This window comes from Phalangium opilio, unplaced genomic scaffold (genome assembly GCF_054372755.1).
Source record: "Phalangium opilio isolate 3A_F unplaced genomic scaffold, DU_Popi_V2 ptg000013l_1, whole genome shotgun sequence".
NCBI lineage: Eukaryota > Metazoa > Arthropoda > Arachnida > Opiliones > Phalangiidae > Phalangium > Phalangium opilio.
In genome coordinates, this window is record NW_028324148.1 from 7,728,675 (window position 1) to 7,748,842 (window position 20,168).

The window sequence follows — 20,168 nt, forward strand, 5'->3', positions numbered from 1 at the left end:
GGAAATTGTTCTCTTAAAACGGAATTTGAGTTTAATTAGTGGCCAAGGGGACTACTTACATCCCGGGATTAGCAATCCTGGTAATTCTTTAACTGGCCATTTACCCGGTGCGGCCGCCTTATTCCTCACCCTGATAGTACCGAAGAATGGCAACCAATATGGTTAACAATGGCAGAAGCTTGTCGGGAAGTGGTTATATGTGTATGCATGCATAAAAGGTTCTCATGAAAAGGTGGCGGGTGTGAAAAAGAATTTTAAGAACACAGAAAAAAATAAATATAAGAACAAGGAATAAATTAAAAAAATAATTTTAAGAATACAGGATTAAATTAAAAAGAAAATAATTTTAAGAGCACAGAAATAATTAAAAAAAGTAAAAGAATTTTAAGAACACAGAATTAAAAAAGATTAAAAAGTTTAGGAACATGGAAAAAATAATTTTAAGAACACAGAATTAATTAAGAAGAAAAATAATTTTGAAAACACAGAATTAATTAAAAAAGTAAAAGAGTTTTAAGAACACAGAATAAATTAGAAAGAAAAATATTCAAATAGTGCTACTTAAATTGTATTTAACTTTGTCTCTTCTGAGTGTTATAATCAAAATTGTGTACGTTCTCTATGTTTTAAATACAGAAAATTAAGTGGGTAGATTACCCTCGTCTCGACTCGGAGAGGTTTGTTTTGGTTCCTCAACTTGTTTAGTTTCTACTTTAACATAGACACTTTCTGGGATCAATAGCGACACATTTTCTGGATTATAGCACGAAACATAGGCCGTAATTTAAATTTCAATATCGACCCTGAGTAAGAGTTTCCTTGCTTTGAATAATTTAGTATTATTTTTACGGTAAAACTAAACATTTAAAAGTTCACTTAAGGCTCGTTTGCACAAGCGCGAGATTCTCGAGCCCATTAAATTCAGGTGTCTAATAAGCCGACAGTGTCCAGTAAGGAAACTGGTAACGAGACTGGTTTGGCTTTTGGTGAGGGCAAGTAGTTCTTTTGCCCTAGTATTGGATGGACATAAGATAAACTGCAGACAGAGCTGCAGTTGAAGTGCAGACATCCGGCAGTGAATCTGATGACGAGTGTTGCTGTGGGGATGTGAACTGCCTCAGAACCCTTTTTGGCATATCAGCCCTCTCTTTGCCCAGATAACCGCAGTGCCCAGGCACCCAGAGCCAAGTGAACCCAGCAAATCAAGACAACTGATGACCCGTCAAGAGTTGATAAAGCACTAGTTTAGCCTGACTGTCAGAAAAAATCTGAATCGTTCGAACGCGATATTTTTCTTGGTGCAGAAATACGCACAGGCCATGATTTCCCCCTGGAAAACTTGCTAAGGCTCTCATAAAAAAACGTACTTCTTGGTCAAACAATTGACTCCCGGCACCAACTCGAGAGTTCGTCTTTGAACCGTCCGTGAATCAAATGTCTCCCAACGCCCAAGTTCCAAGAACCGGAGTGACATCTCATTGTTTCTTTTAATTCTTTGTCAGCGTAGCCCTAATGAAGAAAGCCGCGTTTTCCCCGTAGTCCGATTTCATTGGAGTCAAAACATCCCCCACATCGTTGTGCATAAATTCTCCCCTCTTTTATCAATGGAGCACTTTAATTTCGTGCCCCTAAACCTTGAAAATGTGTCATTTTGGGTTCAATATCGCAGTATAGACCACTTCGATGTATCTAAAAGGGGTAAAACTTTGCCTTCTGTCCCGCGCTTTTTAGTGGCTGCGCTGTAGGTTTGAGACCAGATGCTGAAGGTTGACTTGCCCCTTTATTAAAATTATTACATCGAAATGGTCCATTGATTTCACGTAATGGAAATTGACAATTTTTACAAGATGACAATTTCCATTTGATTGTGGAAAAAATGTGAGAAAAATATTGGTAGACAATTTCTATATGGATTATTTATTGTGATATTATAATTTTGGTTCAAGGTGTTACAATGTACTTTTTAACGTTACATGCACTTAAAAGCAAGGAATGCCATGCACAAATTTGAGTTCTCAAAGTAGAGAAAAAAAACCCCAGTGAAATCTACAATGGTATCATGTGAATACCGAACATTTATTTACATTTACAAAATGATATTTGATTTGTTCTATATTGTTCAAATTCGAAATAAATTAATATCATAAAGAATGTGTAATATGATAATTTCTCCAATTTTTAATTCTGATTCGTTTACATCTTTTGCCAGATGTTTTCTTGATTATTGTTCCAAAATTACTAATACAAAGACTGTCTTTGCAATTATGGATTTATTAAAACTACATTGAAGAAGACCTGCTATCAGTCGCAGAAGCATTTCTAACTGGTAATAACTAAAGTCAATTGCATTCGTCAGAAACTATGGTCTTAAAGTTAATTCTAGATAGCTTACTTGGGTTTCACAATAGGATAAAGGATTACTAATGAACTCGAAATATCAACGTCAAACGCATTGTCTTGTTACCGTGGCAACGTTTTCTTTTAATATTAAATAAAACGCTCTGATTTCCGTTAGATTTACTTCATTAGCACACTTTATATTATATCATGGAAACATTACTGTGAAACGCTCGAATCTGATTATATACTGTCACGTCAGTGAAAGTACGAAGCAAATATTTATAAGTAAAAATAACTTTATTCAATCTTTAAACGTAGGTATGTAAGTACTGGCTGTAAGTCGTACTTGACGCGGGGAGATGTTCTCTTAGTAGGGGCTGAGCCTTGGGCCTTATCCCTCTACTAAGAGCGGAGAAGCTAGAGAGTATAGCAGGGGCTGGACCTTAGGTCTTATCCCTCTGCTAGCTATCAGCTAATGCTTCCCTCAAGCCAGGGCGAAGCGGCCTTTTATACCCTCCTCGTATGCCGAGGGCAATTTAGGAAACTAGAGGACACGTTCGCACTGGCTTCTCAATCTATTCCCGACAGCTCCCCATATAAAAGAGCGCCGGCCCGGCGATCAACATAAAAACAGTAAAAATACAAATATACATGGAAAATACAAATATACAATATGAGCATGCGAACACAAAATATAAAATGGGAATGATTAAATGTATTTAATTACGCGATATTATTAAGTTAAAATGAGAATGATTAAAATAGTTACTCAGTATTGATTATAGTTTTGCAGTTTATGGTATTTATTTACATGGTTGTTGAGCGAAGACTCCGCACTGTAAGTTCGTCGCGAATACGTTGGCGAATGGTCAGCATGTCTTTAGCGGAGAAGGAGAAGGCGCGGTTGGTGATCGACGCCCATCTCGTCTTTGTTTCAAGATGGCACCGATTCCGTATGCGGAAGCATCGCTATGTAATTCAAATGGTTCTTCAAATACGGGATGAGAGAGAATCGGTGATGAAGTTAGACGTTCTCTTAGCGTTTGAAACGCTTCTTCTGATTCGGGGGTCCATTCAAAAAGTGAGTCTTTTGTTGTAAGGTCTGAGAGAGGTTTTGCGATGGATGAAAAGTTATGGATAAATCGACGGTAATATCCAGCGAGTCCCAAAAAGCGTTGTATTTCCTTGACGTTGTTTGGTCTGGGAAACTTCTCAACAGCTTCAATTAATCGTGGGTCGGGATACACTCCCTCTCCGTCGATCACGTGTCCCAGGTAGCGAATTCTGGTTTTAGCGAAGGAGCATTTCTCTGGTTTTATTTTTAGTCCTGCCGTTTGGAGGCATTTAAAGACGTTTTCCAAATGGTGTAAGTGTTCCTCAAAAGTACGGGAAAAGATAATGATGTCGTCTAAATAGGCGAGGGCTACTTTCCACATGAGAGCACCAAGTACTTTGTGCATGAGACGTTGGAAAGTACTGGGAGCGTTGCATAGGCCCATTCCCAGTACGTTAAACTCATATTGGCCATCGGGGGTGACGAAAGCGGTTTTTTCTTTGTCATCCTCGTGTAACTCGACTTGAAAATAGCCTTGAGCCAAATCAAGCGTTGTGAACAGGTTTGATCCGGAAAGGCGATCCAGCGTATCGTCAATGCGTGGTAAGGGATGGACATCTTTCTTGGTTACGGAGTTTAATTTCCGCCAGTCTACGCAGAATCTTATACCCCCGTCCTTCTTTTTGACCATTATTACTGGAGCGGCCCAGGGCGAACAAGATTCCCTGATGATGTTGTTGTGGAGCATTTTGTCTACTTCCTTTTTGATAGTATCTCGTTCCGTGATAGACTTACGATAAGGTTGGGATCTGACTGGTGATGCGTCCCCCGTGTTGATTCGGTGCCGGACCAACGACGTACATCCGAGATCTCCGTTGTGACGGGAGAAAACCGTGTGATATTTTTGAAGCATACTTTTTAAGGATGATAATTGCGACTCGTTACGTTGGTCTCCGAAATCCAAGTTATCAGGCAGGGTTTCATCCGGGCTAAAGGTCTCGTCAAGGTAGTTTATGTCAAGAACCGGGTAGCCTTCACCCACAAGTGTTTTTTCAGGGAGAATTATCGGTTGTTTACCGAGATTTGCGACTCGCAGAACGCCTTTACCCTCGTTGAAAGCGGTTAAGGTTTTACAAACTAAAAGTTTATATCGGTCAGCGGTGTCGCGGGCTTGTTCTACGAGTAGTGTTAAGTCGTCGTGCTTGCACGTAACGTCCAATACTATTTCTGATTCAGGTGTTATCACAGTATCCTGTGCCAGCCTTATTTGTACTGGACCTTCAATAGTGGGTGTAGTTGCAAAGGAGAGGAGTTCGTCCTGAATTTGAACCGTAGATTCTCCAAAGTCTATTACGATTTTATTGTTTATGCAAAATTCTAGCCCGAGTAGTAGGTCATACGCGAAGTCTTCAATCACGTAAACGTCAATCATTTGTGTGGACTGCCCGAGCTGGACAGATGTTTGAGTTTTCCCGAGAGGTTTAATGTTCTGACCATTGGCGACTCGGAACACGATATCGGTTGCAGGGCTGACGGTCAGCCCCAGGGACGCGGCTTTTTCTCGACTTATTATGTTTTTAACGCTTCCCGTATCGAAAATAATGTTGACCGGGTGATGAGAAATGTCTAATGATGCTGAAAGTTGAACTAACTGATGTGATGATTGAATAAAAAGTGGGAATTCTTCTGGGGTCGACAAAGGGTACTTCCCTACATCCTCCGCCGGCGGTCGTTTCCCGAACCGTTATTCGCGTTTTGGGTGTGATGTCCCGGTTCACTGCGATAGGGTGAGTCCGAGCGATTTCTGTTTCCGGGGTTTGGGGAAGCTGATCGCTGGCTCGCGTTGTACGGCGAGGGGCTACGGCCCCTATTAAATTGTCGGTTGTTATTTCTGTTATTATAGGGCGAGGGGCTACGACCTCTATTAAACACTTGACTACTTGTTCTATTAAAGTCCTTTCTTTGTTGGAACGAAGGTCCGCTACCCCGAATATCGCGTGCAGGGGATGGATCTCGCCACGAGCGGTGCGTGGTTTGGCGTTGGTCTTGGCAATAAGAAGCCCTGTGGTCATTACGTCCACACTGTGAACAATTGAGGCTTTTCTGCATCTTTTCTATATCTGTATTAAGATGCCGATTTTCATCTCGCAATCTACGTTTTTCTTGGCTAATTTCGAGAATTTCGTCACGTAGCTGTTCATTCTCGTTTGTTAGTTGACGTACTTCCCTACGTAATTGGGCCAGCTCCTGCTGGTCAGCGGAATTATAGGGAAATGCAGTCGTCGCGGCCGATGAACTAGGGACGTTGCCAGCTAGGGCCGTAGCAAGGACGTCGATTATTTTGTGGTCACCATGAGACAGGCTGTCCATGGACGATGATAGGAGTTGTATATTGCCGAGAAAGTCAGCAGTCGATGCGGGTTGCATGAGAACAATTTTCTCACGTAAATGAGGTAAAATACCTCGCAAAAGGTGGTGGAGTTTCTCCGTCTCGGACATAGAGGGGTTCACCCTCGAACAGAGATCGATGACATTTCGATAATACGTGACCGGAGATTCACCGGGCATTTGTTTGCGAGACAGGAGTTCGTTGAACGTGGCTAGTGAATTTTGGCCAAATTCAGCCTTTAAGGCGGCTTCCCAGTCGGGCCAGGTGAGAGCGCCTTGTGAGGAAGCGGCACTCTGAAGGCGTATTCTCGCAGAATACCAGGAAATCGCTTTTCCCTGAAGAACAGTTGGCAAAATGGCTATTTTTTCACCATCATTTTTGCCCGCCAGTACTTGTTTAAAAATGGTCAACCAATCGTGAACATCGTGAATAGCGGGATCGAATTTCGGGGCATCCCGAGCGAGATTGATGGCAGCAACGGCAGCGGCTACGGCTTGAGCGATATCGGCGGAAGTCGCCATGCTGGAAAGTATCGTTTCTGCAGCAGGGGTTGATTGCAACGGCAAATGTATCTTTTGCGCCGGTGCTGAGGTTGAACGACGAGCGCGTGGCGGTTTTGTGTAACCGTAGAATTCGGGTACCAATTTTCGGCACCTCCGTGAGCTGCGGGGAACTGGATCAGTCGGCCGGAGATTCCCGAGAGTTACCGTTGAAATATTGTCCGCGAATTTAGCTTCGAAATCGGCGGTTAACGGTAAGCTTAAAAGCGAAGTGTTGTCCGGATACCAATAAATTTCAGTGTTCGAAGAATCGGTGACGGAGCTAGAGCTCATAAGCCAAAAATGCCGATATAAGGACGGGCGGATACGGACCGCGCCTCCACCACTTGTCACGTCAGTGAAAGTACGAAGCAAATATTTATAAGTAAAAATAACTTTATTCAATCTTTAAACGTAGGTATGTAAGTACTGGCTGTAAGTCGTACTTGACGCGGGGAGATGTTCTCTTAGTAGGGGCTGAGCCTTGGGCCTTATCCCTCTACTAAGAGCGGAGAAGCTAGAGAGTATAGCAGGGGCTGGACCTTAGGTCTTATCCCTCTGCTAGCTATCAGCTAATGCTTCCCTCAAGCCAGGGCGAAGCGGCCTTTTATACCCTCCTCGTATGCCGAGGGCAATTTAGGAAACTAGAGGACACGTTCGCACTGGCTTCTCAATCTATTCCCGACAATACAACTTCTTTAATTAAAGTAAAGAAGCTCAAAACGTACTTCTCAGCAAGTTTTGCCATTTCATCGAATTGAAAAGTGATTTTCGAAATAGTAACTATTATTCGAGGGTATCGATATTCAATAATACTTTGTTTTGGTTAATAATATTTAATAAAATTTTACGTTTTATCAGAAGTATATAATATTTCTCTTCGAGAGAAGTTTACCACAAAGTGGGGTAAGTGTAACGTCATTCTTACACGTACGAGTAAGTTGGAGATCATTGCTTAAATTTCGTACTATTTAAGAGATGATGGAATAAAAACTTTGATAACTTATTGTAGAGGTCATTCCCAATGTTGTGTTTTTTCTTCCCTTATACATTTTACTGAATATTGCGTTAAAACATGGGCTGTGCTTTTTTTCCTTCCCTTATACATTTTACTGAATATTGCGTTAAAACATGGGCTGTGCTTTTTTTCCTTCCCTTATACATTTTACTGAATATTGCGTTAAAACATGGGCTGTGCTTTTTTTCCATGTTCCCAGCATAACTAGCGTACATTTTGAGAACGATCAACTAGCAATGTAATTTTTCTCCACTTACTTCTAATACATATAAAAGTAGAATTACCAAGATTTCGTTTCCAAAAATAATGCAACTTCGACTGCCTTGGCAATTATAGATGTAAGGATTCCAAAGAGCCAAATTTCAAAGACAGGTAATAGAAATCCAAGCGTTAGCACGATAAGTTCGTTTGTTTGAGATTGTTCGTAGTTCGTCTTCGTCCTTGTTTCAAGTGCATACAATCTATCAGTGGGATCTTGCTGAGCTGTCTCGAAGAATCGTGTTGAACTTAAAACAAATAAAGAGACTTTGAAATTTCAGAAATATAAAGTTACAATAGCTAGCTTAAATATGTCACGGAATGTTAGGCCTTTCATGAGAGATTCGAATAAATAAGAGTAATTTAAAGACTGCATTAGTTTATCAGTAGTGTGAAATACGATAAATTTGTAATTTGGCGTATTAGTGCAATTTTTCAAAATATCTTTGAACGACTATAAAGGTACGATAACTGACTAACAGATAATCAATGCGCTCCAAGATGTGACGAGGCAGTCCTTTATTGAAGAAATAGTGAGTGCTTCCGAAAGAGTATTCTTCCGTTCCAGTGTAGACGAATTTATCTGGACTCAAGCTGCGGAGTAACGAAGATGAAATTTTCAATACATTAAACAACGCTATTTTTCCGGATTTAAAGTCTTCCTTAATGTGAGAAATGTGATCAAAATAAATTCCGTTCCGATCCATTCTCTCGTTTAATTTCAAGAACGAAGGCGATTCATTTTCCTATGTTAAATATAGCATTATTTGATTAAAATTAAATTTCGTTGTCGATTAAGTTTGCATGAAAAACCTACCATAGAAATTTTAAAGAAACCTGACTCGGTGCAAATCGCAGGCATTATATTCTGTTTCTTAAGTATGTCCTCGATGGAGTTAATGTAGTCCGCCCTCGAAACCATCAGTTCACTTTTTAAATTGCCAGAATATGCTTTCATTAAGACGCTACTTGCCAAAACCCAACCACCATAAACAAATAGAGAGGGGGTTCTTCGTCCAAAATCATGCTGAGCTAGAAATATGTATTGGAAACGTTTAACCTGAACCTGTTGAACTGACTCTCGTCAAATCGAAATTAAACGATTGAAGTTGATTTCTCAACTATCTTACCGTTCTGTAACAAATCAGCTAACAAAGCAAAGATGAAACTGAACACAGAATCCTTTTTTTTTAGTTCCTTTTCTTCCAAATTGACGGTTGACAATTAAAGCGCAGAACGCAAGGATTAGAATTTCGAAGGCAGTTACGATCCAAACACCAGGACTTAATCGTAAAATATTGTAACGATCCATCTCGGAATTGTAACGAGACACAACAGTGTGTATGAAAACTCTTGAAAATTGAACACCTGAAGATACGTGCACTGTATGAAAATCATCATCATTCAATCCCATTGGATACAACAATGCGTCTATAATCTAAAGTAAACGACCATTACTGAAGTGTGAATTGCAGGTTTAGTGATTTTTACCCCAAGTTTGACAGCCTGAATGGATCTCCAGATTTGATTGTCAGTGTATGTTTGCCCTGTTTCATTGAAGCGTTTGACAATTCCATCTGGAGTCACATAAACCACCCTGAAAATGAATTACTTCTGTATGAGCAATGCATTTTAAATTTATCATAAACTTTCACAAACAGACCTTGTGTTGATAATGTTACAGTATACAAAGTGGCCATACTTAAACATTTCATGGTAATTGTCAAAATGTTTGCAAACGTCTCGTTTACATTCCTATATTAATTAAAAACAAATATTATGGTTTCCTTACTTTTGATTAAATTAGACTTACTCCTGTAACATTGAATTTGAATTCGTATAAATCGGTACTGGAATTTTCCATAAAGCTGGGGACTAGATTGAGTTTTCGCGAAAAGATCTATCGAGTGTGAGAAGCTGAAGCTTTGATGCAGGAGTATATACGTAAAAGCAGAAGTAAGATGAGACTAGAAGTAAAGAGCTCTAGCATTGGTAGTAGATCCTGGCACTAGTGAACAAATTTGAGGATTTTATGTCGCTTCCATCGCGCCTACACTAGAGAGAATAAAATTGGTCGAGTTCCAAAAACATTACCAAACCCGTTCTTCTCAACCTAAAGCCGCGGAATCCGGACGCGGGTGCTTGAATCTAGTTTTGCCGTCTACCGCCACGAGCATCTCATGTTTTGGAGGGTCAATTCAGAAACCGCTACCGGAGGGCCAACCGTTAGTGTGTTATCAAGAATATTCACTTTCGCCAAGTGAAGAATTTGGTTAGCTCAGTACTTCTAGTCTCATCTGACTTCTGGTAAAAGGTTTGGTCTTTCGCCCTGAATTATTTATTATGCTTGAAGTGAAACCGTCATTCCATATCATTAAAAGAGTTTACTTAGAGTAATCTAAATGTTTCATTATTTTCGTTTCTATAGTAACCATTTCTTTGAACATTAGCAACGCATTTTCTTGATTAACATCGCGCGAAACACCGTCCACATTTTAAATTATCGGCCTGAATTTAGAGTGTTTGGTTTGAATTATATTAGAAACACTAGTAACCAAGGCACCCAGCGTTGCCCGTCGGTAAATTTAGTTTTCGGGCCGACATTTTTAAAGATGACGGAAAAATCGAAGCCATAAGGCCAGTCTATAAGATATAGGCAAGAAGTTATATCAGTATCTCAGAGAGAAGGTATTAGATGCCTTTGTATTCGCGCGCCATAGTCCCAGTCCCCCTTTCAAAATACAAGGGGGGACGTAAAAGGAGGCGCCGGGCTATTTCGCCTCTCCTCAGTCGGAAAATATGACTGTAATTTTCGTCACTCGCGTCGTCGCGCTGACGTGAGTTTTCAAGAACCAATGATATGCTGGTTGTAACGGGGATTGATTCCGGACCTACGTTTGGGCTGGAGATAAAGCTGGAAATCTGGCGAATTTATACCTTCATTCTAAGATACTAGATATAACTTCTTGATATAGGTAGTAGTATACTAAATTTTAGTGAAAATGCGCGGACGTTATTACATAAGGAGGGGTTTTTACATTTCTGACCACCATTTTAAAATATGGCGGCAGATTTGAAAAACCTATCTTTGGGAGTGTGCATTACTTGTCCCTGAAAAATTTGAGCCATGTAGGTACAGCCATTTGGGCTAGAAGTGGATTATGATTCAGTTCGTAAATCAGTCAGGACGTTAACTTATGTGCCATAGTTTATTTTCCTTCCTACTGTACTACTGCAGGCAGTTTTTCTCAGTGATGGGCGCTCTCATCTCCTACTCATAATTTTGAGTAATTTCTGAGTAAAGGAGAGGGCTTTTTTGAGCCTGTGATATGAGCAGGAGAGGAGAGGTACTAAAATTTGAAATTGGAGGTGAGTTTGAGATGAGAGGTGGTTTTTCAACCTCCACGAGTAACTTTTGTGGTGAGATATTTTATTTTCAAAACTCGGAGAGATAACCTAGTGTTGAGAGCAATTGTTTTGGATCATGAGGAGAGTAGTTGGATGTGAGATATGATTTTTCGGTAGTCCATGAGTGGAGTGATAGGTGAGAGGCTGTTTTTGGGCATTTTTTTTTCTTGAAGTGAGTGTATGATATACGTTTTTGGTTTTCCATGGAATGAGTGGTTGATATGAAATAGGTTTTTTAATGTGCTATGAATGAGTGGTTGATGAGAAGTTCTTATACTCGATGAAAGGAGTGGTTGACGAGATGTCGTTATACTTGATGATAGAAGTGCTTGGTGAGATACTGGATGAAAGTAGTGGTTGAAGGGAGACATATTTTGGGCAGTAGGTAAAAAATACTACAACTGAAAAATAGAAAAGAGAAACTTTGCACCGCCTGAAATTTAAATGAGTTACTTTCAAAGGCGAAAGCCTACTATCTCAACCATTTAATTATGTTGTGGCTGTCATTTTTTTTTTCAGCTAAACGGAAATTACGGGATAACGTGTTTTGAGTTTGTAGTTTTGATAAGTTTTGAGATTATCTTTGAATGTTATTTATAGGGGTTCAAAGAATTTAAAACACGCGTTAATAAGATAAGCTTTAGTATTCTAAGAGAGCGGTAGATTACCGACTACTGGTAATGAAGCTAGATTACCGATGGACGCGCAACGCCCTAATACGTTTTCTTTGCAATGATTCTAAACAATTTTAAATAATATTAAGATTGAATTAGAAGATATTAATAAAAACTGCCTTTGTAGACAAAAAAGGGAAAGTGTAAAAGATAAGTATAGAAAATTAATTGCCTGAAGTACAGATATTCAAATTTTCCTTTTTGAGGAAATGATTATAAATCATCGCTTATCTGAAAAAAATGCTTAGCCTAGTATTTTCACCTAAATTTCATTGCCCAAAAAATTTAAACACAGTCTTTTTCTAGTAGTTCTAGGAAATAAATCACCTTCAAGAATTTTTTAAGGGATACAATGTTCTACTTTATACTTTGCTTATAAAAGATTCAAATACTCAGACATCTGAAAAAAATGTAGCTTGATCAGTTTAAAGTTTTATATTATAAAATTGGAAATATTGGTATGGTATATATATCAGTTTAAATTTTTATATTTTAAAATTGGAAATATTACTAAGCGGAAAATAACATAGGCATTTTCATTGTGATTTCTCTATTAGTGTCGAAAAAATCTGTAGATTGATCGTGATATCTTGAGAGCTACACAACACGTACATTTTTAAAACTTCGAAAACTTTACAATTAACGAAAACGTTTTTCTGTCCATTTTATTCTCCTTATAGGGCCAAATTCTCAACCTAATTGTAAATTTTTGAGAGAAAATAAAATGCAAACGTGTTCTTTTTTAAAATTATGCATATCTTTCATGTTAAATTATATTTACTGAAGTAAATTTGGTGAAAAAAATTAAGATAAGAATTTTATCAAATAATTGATGTTTTATAATCATGTTTTCAAAATGGAAAATTTGAATATCTGTTACTTCAGGCAATTAATTTTCTACACTTATCTTTTACACTTTCCCGTCTTTGTCAAAAATGACATTTTTTATTAATAATAATTTTTTATCTGATTAGCTTTGATTAAACTATTAGATGCTCACTGAGAACAAGTACTTTGCGCCTTATTTTATAGCATTGGTGCATAAACGAACACCAAATGCTCATATATAAAAACAAAAAGTACACTTCATTGAAGCTTGCTCGAGCCATGTAATATAATAAAACACCCTTTTACAATGAGATAAGTGCTAATTTAAAATGATGTGAGATTGAAGAAATAGTTTTGAATTCAAAACTAAGACTTCATGAGTGTTTAAATGAGATGAGTGAAAAATACCAGATGACATTGCAGGTGCTTAAAATGAGATGATATACAAAACCCGGGATAAACTCACCGAGAGATATATCTACTAGAAAAAAAAACTGAAAGGAGAGGAGGAGAGGAGAGCCAAACTAAGGCTCTGATTTGAGGGCTGCCATGAAATGAGAGAAAATGTATATTACTGAAAGGAGAGGACTCAAAAATGAGTTTTCAATAACACTGACGAACAGTAGTGCGCTTGATATTTGGTTCCATTTTATAAAATAAAAGAGGTGAGCCATAGAGGAGAGGTTTCTATAGAAAAGCGCCATTTTGATCACGCGAGATGAGATGGCACTGTATTTGAATTTGATAAAATAAGGAGAGGAGAGGTTTAAAAATATTTCACCATCTTATGAGATGGGAGAGGAGAGCGGCGCTTTGGTCAATATTTGAAAAAAGGTGTGAGTGGGAGAGGGAAGAAAATTATCAAAAATGCCCATCACTGGTTTTTCTCAGTCGGGAGTGTTTTGACTTGACTGTATTTTTAAATGGTTGTGACTGCTCTCTGAATTGGGTAATAAGATAATGCTGCTTAAAGAACAAAATAAAATGTTTAAGCTAATTACAGTAAAACGTAATAGAACAGTGATAAAAACTGCCATTTTTGAGGCCAATAATTTGCTTAAGTATATAACTTTTGAAAATAAAATGTAGCGTTAAATGATTTGGTATAAAATTATTAAACAATACTTCAAAAATAAAAAGAAAGTGTCGAATTTGAGAGATTGTTAAAGAAAGTACAGTTTTAGAAACCAGAACTGGACTCGTTGGGTGCAGCCATTTTCTAAGGAACCTGTTGTTGTCATATAAAAATATCTGTTGCCATATAATAATGAATAATTTTATATATTCATGATGAATTATTTTACATATAATGATGAATTATTTTACATATAATGATGAATTATTTTACATATAACGATGAATTATTTTACATATAATGATGAATTATTTTACATATAATGATGAATCCTTGGAGCTTCCACTCCTTGGTTCTGGCAGGGCATATCTAGCCTCCATGTCACAAGCCACTCCCCCTTCCACAGTTGTAATATAGAATCATTTAGATCAGTGTTATCAGTCCTTGTTATGATTTCTCCTTAGACGGAGCGTGTTTTGTACTAGTCGGTTACGGGTTTATCCCTATATCAGTTAACTGAATAAACTTGTTGTTGAATTTGGATAATTAAAGTAAGTTGTCTTTATTCTTTTTTTTATGGCCCTCGGGAAATTCCCTCCTTATTTTAATTGATTACTACCGAGGGTTACAATATAATGATGAATTATCTTATATATTCATGATTAATTATTTAAAGTATTAATGATGCATTCTATTAAATATTCATGAATTCTTTTGAATATTCATGATTAATTATTTAAAATATTAATGATGCATTCTAATAAAATATTCATGAATTCTTTTGAATATTCATGATGAATTCTTTTAAATATTCATGATGATTTTTTTAAATATTAATAAAAATTATCTTTGTGGACAAAGACAGAAAAGTAAAAGATAAGTGAGCAAATGACTGAAGTCCAGATATTTAAATTTTCAATACAGAGACATGATTATAAAATATCAATAAATTGAAAACAAAATGCTCATCTTTTTTTTTCAGGAAAATGCCATTTACCCAAATTATTTTATTATGAAATTTTGAACTATTTTCGAAAGGGTTCGTATCGAAGCATTACGAGTTATCTCTTTTAATTATGAAGCGAGAATTTAAAAGCATATAGAATGAACAAAAATACATTAATTAAATCTTTTACGATAATTTTGATTACTATTTCATTTAAGATACTATGTGAGTCATGGCCAGTAAATTTATTGACAATTGCTTAAGAAAAACCTCACATCTAAAACTCATCGCTTCCAGCACATTTTATTATTTGCGTTTATAGTTGAAATTTTTCTAAATTTTCTGTAACGATCCTCAAATATATGAAACACGGTTTCAAGCAAAACAATAATGATGCCAAGAAGCCAGCCACTTAAAAGAATACACAAGACAAACTTAAGATCGTCGAATCCTAAGTAACCGATCATTATTTGACCTTTATTTGTTTTATCGTGAACGTTCATGTCGTCTAGTTCCCATTTAACCATGTGACCGGACGAGATTAGCAATCCTATCCTGCAAAGATATTAAAAAAATTAACCTAATTCAATGAACTGGTCGACAATTTTAGCATTTAAACAAAACTATATCTAAAGTTATTAACAAGGCCAATATAGGTAATGTGTGCGTCATAAGCAATCACATCGTATTTTTCCAGATCTACCACGTGACTAGAGAGAGACAGCAGTTGGCTTAAACCGGCCGATAATGTTTTTAATATTTTCTTTTATGTAGCTAGATATTTGTTGTTACCAGTCTCATAAAAACTTTTCGGTCAAACTTTGAACAAGCGGCCCCAGCAGAAAGGACACTTGTGCGGGATATGTAAGTGGTTTCCTTCTTTATACATATGGGCCCCTTAGCAAGAGGCTTATGCTATTGTGTAATCGTACCATTTATTCAAAGCATTTTTTCCATGAAAACCTTTGCGAACAGCAATCGATGACAGAGTAACGAACAAATTTTCGATTCCAAAGTGAAATTCTTCGGAAGGTACTTGGATATTATTTAAATATTTTTTAACTCCAGTTCTGAGGTAGACCAGGACTAACTTTTCCTTTTGGCATCTTTCAAGAAATATTTCAATTGTTTCAGGTGGTTGAAAGCCGGGATACATAGTATCAGCAAGTTGCTTGATGATTCCAGTGGTCGCTGACTAAAAAGAAAAAAATCCTATAAATAATTTCTATCTCTTTGTAGAAATGTGCATCCCTTAAGCGTGTACACAATTGCACTTTTTACCATAAGCGAGCTCTATCAAATATAAAATAATTCCTAAAGCTTCACATTTTTAATAAGAAAAAATATCAAATCTTATCAATCTTTTAATTTCAGATGAATTTGGTTAGGTATCTCTGACAATGCATAGGAACCAAAAAAGAAAGGTTCTTTTTCGCTTTGGCAACTATGCTTTTGAGTATGAATCGCTTTTGTGTTGGAATTATTGCAAAAGACAAAAGGATAGAGACAGCATCCATTTCGATATCTTTTAATTTTTATAAAGCTTGCCTTCAACAAATTTAGAGTAAATGTCCCTTGCTGTGACGTCACTACATAATTTTCTTGTGAAACAGCGTTTAAAATATCTTGGACGGTGTCTATTGGCTTCGTGACTGGAGCGATGCTGGCCTTCGAAGTAATCATGCATTCGTAGAGTTTGGCAATTATGCCAGATACGATAATAATGAGAATAAGCATCAATGTGGTTAGATACGTTTTGTTAATCTTATTCAAAGAAATATCTGCGGAAGATAATTTTTGAATTTTGAATCTGAATTACTGTAAATTATAACATACTTTAAAGGAATTCACTCATATACATTGAACGAAACGCAATTTAAAGTTACCTTGTCGAAGAGTTATTGCCAGGATCGTCATTAACTTAGGAATCTTCGGGTCCAACAATTCGTAACTCTTCAATAACTTACCAACAAAAAAGGGTAATGCAAGAAATACAATGAAAGCTATCCAAACCTGTCAAGAATATGTTCATATTATTGACATGGATCGTTGTCTTATCCTCTACTTAGTTTCGCTAAACAGTATCGGTTAGCTTTCGACATAAATAGATGCAATTACGTATTAACGACGTAATTAATTATTATTAAAAGATACCCGATGATAATCTAAGTAGAAGATAAGATTTTTCGTCTTTTTCTTCTCACATAGACACTTAAAGGGTCGAGAACAAAAAATGCGTTTGATAATTTATGAAAATCCGGTGCTTTGGTAATGAAAGTTCCATCATCCTGAATGTAAGGATAGGAAAAGTCCACATATCGAGCACGCGAAGGCGTAGGAGACACTGTTGAAATACCAAGATCACATTCCTGTAAAAAAACCAACACACATGTAACGCAAGAAAGTTAGTAAAGGAAAAAAGGCAAAAACGACTTGTTCACGTAGCGCCTAAATTTTCCTAATTTATTTCTATGTTTTTGTACCTAACAGCCCTTGTACGTTAAAAAATACATATTTCAGTTTTCGGTTAACATGTTGCTCATTTTACGATGATTCAATTAGCAGAGTTAAAAATTATCCTTCATGACATTCTATGATCTTAAAAGGTTACTGAAAGACTAAATTAATTTGATTATTTTCAGTTTGAAAGTAGTATGTTTTACGAATTTAGATACGTAGAATTTGAAAATTTACTTTCTGATACTCAAAAACAGCTACTAGATGAACAACGCTGTTGTCGCTCTAAGCTTTACGTTTCTACCGAGGCTCTCATTTCTCGAACTCTAGAGGTGTGCGGTTAACCGTTTCAATCGAATAATTCGATCGAATACCGAACCGAATTGTTCGATCCGGTATTCGATAAGCTCATTTTCACTATTCGATACGAATATCGAATACTGAACTAACTATTCGGTTAAAGTTCAACTACCATGAATTTAGGTCCTTTTAAAAATACCATCCCGATTTTAATTGTCTCAATTCAAAAACTACCATCAAGTGCCTAGGAAAATTTTAAGAAATACTTGGCCACCAATGACTAGAGGTATTTTGAAATTTCGGAGCTTCTAAATATTTTTCTCCTTGCTTTGTACTAACTATTCGCGAATATTAGGGTTACCACCCGGTTAATCGCGAATAGTTAAGCCTAGTATTCGCGAGTATTAGGGTTAAATATTCGCGAATAATAGGCTTAACTATTCGCGATTAATCGGTTAGAAAAAATTTACCAAGGCCTAACTATTTGGTATTCGATTTAGAATAAACTATTCGATTCGGTATTTGATAAGAATTTTTTTTTTATATTCGATAACCGGTTCGATACCCAAAAAGTGATATTCGCACACCCCTAAACTAAACTGATGTTGCACTACGTCATAAAAACCATACCATCTCACAAAATTTGAAATACATGATGTTCAAGTTTGAATGGATCATTCTATTACAAAAAAAAGCTAATAAATTTTAAAGAACACCAAGGTATTTTTTTTCTCAAGCAAAAACGGCTGCTCAATTTTTTTAGTCCGTAGTCCTTTAACAAAAACGGCGAAAAATTGGTTCTTGTCGTTTTTCACTAAACTACCGGTCTCTAACACTATGGCTGCGTTCAGTAACCGGCATCGAAAACATCGATGACTAAAAGGTGACATCGATGTCTTACTGAACGGGTTTTCGCGTCTTTGGGCCTGACGTCATGATGCTCATCGGATGCCCATCAGAAAAATCAGCTGTGAGAGGAGGTTTTTTTTGATGAGCATCGGATTCATGACGTAAATTTCGTCATTTTGCGCCGCGATAAAAAAATGGGGTGAACTACATCCCATTCTCCACCAATTTTAAATAATGAAGAATTGACAAATATTATCCTTATGGATAATAATACTAAAAGAAATATATTATTTCGGTAAAAAAATGGATTCTGACAGAATTTTGATTTAATTGATAAATTGAAGTACAATATCTTTGTAAATAGTTCGGATTTATTATTTAAGCCTCTGCCATAACGTTATCATAACATCGTCGCCATTAGGAAAAGCATCGATTACACACAATTGTGCCGTTCAACAACTGCAACGTCATCATGACGTCAAAAGAACACCGATTTCATTTTCCCAAACATCGATGTTTTTCCTGATGAGTGTTACTGAACGCAGCCTATTATACACGACGCTATGATGCTAACCTTGGCGCCACGCTTTCGGAAATTTCCGTTATCACTGTTTTACAACCTCTCAGACACAACCCTTGTTCTTATAGGCAAAATTAAAAAGCAAAAAGAAACGACCCTTTAGAGACTTTTTCCTTAGCACCGCCACTATGGCACGAGGCGAGAACCCGTGTGTTTTTCTTAAAGGCTGAAGAGGGTTTCCGGGTGTAATGTACTTCTATATAAAGTCATAATGTGGCGAATAGTTTTTAGAGTTTCGATATCTTCAACTATGAGCCATTCTAACGAAAGTGCCGAGCTAAAAATTTCTTTTTATTTGAAATATCATATAAAATAATGGGTGTTTCAAATTCAAACGGGGAAAGACCAGCAATTACGTTCTCCTACTGGGTGCTGCGTTTTAGCCATCTCTTCGAAGACGATGAAAGATGGCTATGAGGGTCTATTGAACTAATCCGTCCGTTGGTACCGCTTATTCATAAGAATATTATAGATCATTCTAGTTAAACTCGAGAGGCCTAAAGGGTAGGGTATTCCCATTATTTTACATGCTTTCTATAGAAAGAAGTTAAAATCTAGTGTTGCTGTTTTAAGGGTAAGATAATTTCTCACACTATGAATACTAAAAAGCCCATGTGAAACCTGGAGCAGAAATTGATGTCACACATGTCTCACCCACAGAGGAATTTTTATACTAAATCACTTTAAATTTGGTCTCGCTAACGTCAAAATAAAAAAAAACGCGCCTAATTCTTAATATATTTTCCCTTGCTCATAAATCGCACTGGCCAAGATATTATTATGTAAGGTTTACATTTCGGGCGACCATCCCAATGAGTCCATTGCATTTCCCACGATCGTCACAACCACCCCAATTTCCATCTGAAGGTGTGAAAATGGTGTAACTACGAACAAAAATATAGCCGTATTTAAAATCCGTTTCTTTCGCAAAACCAATAGATCTTTACTCGAATTTCATCTTTGTTGCTAAAACCTTCAACATTTCGAAATCACTGCCTTTGTATTGAAAATCATTATTCTCATCTTTCATGAAACGAAATGAAGAATGCTACAAAAACACGCATGAAAAGGCCGTATATATATAGAATTAGCAAAATAGCACTTACATCGATAACAAATACAAAGGTACTCACGTTCACGGCTACAATTGCCAAAGACCAATTGCGGTAATCATCCATTTAGATCTCAAATTTCCGTCTTGGTATTGAGATATGGTTTTATTCGTAAAACTAGCACTCGATTTTTAAAGTTTGTAACGGGATACTAAACGTTTACACAAACTTATACCAAAAACGTGTCTCTAGAAAATTGTGAACTATTCAATAAAAATGAATTATCCTTTTCTTAATATTATTCAATCCTCAAGGGCTTTAACGAATTGTTTATTCTATTTTGAAACTAGAACGAAAGTTTTCCAAATCAAAACTATGTAAATATATTGTTTAATTTAGTT

The 20,168-nt window shown here is 36.8% G+C and overlaps 1 protein-coding gene across 1 annotated transcript; it reads right to left on the reverse strand.

The window, feature by feature from the left end:
* Positions 1-7,620: 7,620 nt before the first annotated feature.
* LOC149708778 (uncharacterized) lies at positions 7,621-10,449 on the reverse strand. Its single transcript, XM_089863861.1, has 7 exons — positions 9,693-10,449; positions 9,262-9,606; positions 9,090-9,195; positions 8,729-9,036; positions 8,416-8,630; positions 8,079-8,344; positions 7,621-7,846 (listed from the first exon to the last, which is right to left on the reverse strand). Exons 5-7 carry the CDS (start codon positions 8,554-8,556, stop codon positions 7,621-7,623), a joined length of 633 nt encoding a protein of 210 aa, XP_089719987.1. The 5' UTR covers positions 8,557-8,630; positions 8,729-9,036; positions 9,090-9,195; positions 9,262-9,606; positions 9,693-10,449.
* Positions 10,450-20,168: the final 9,719 nt, after the last annotated feature.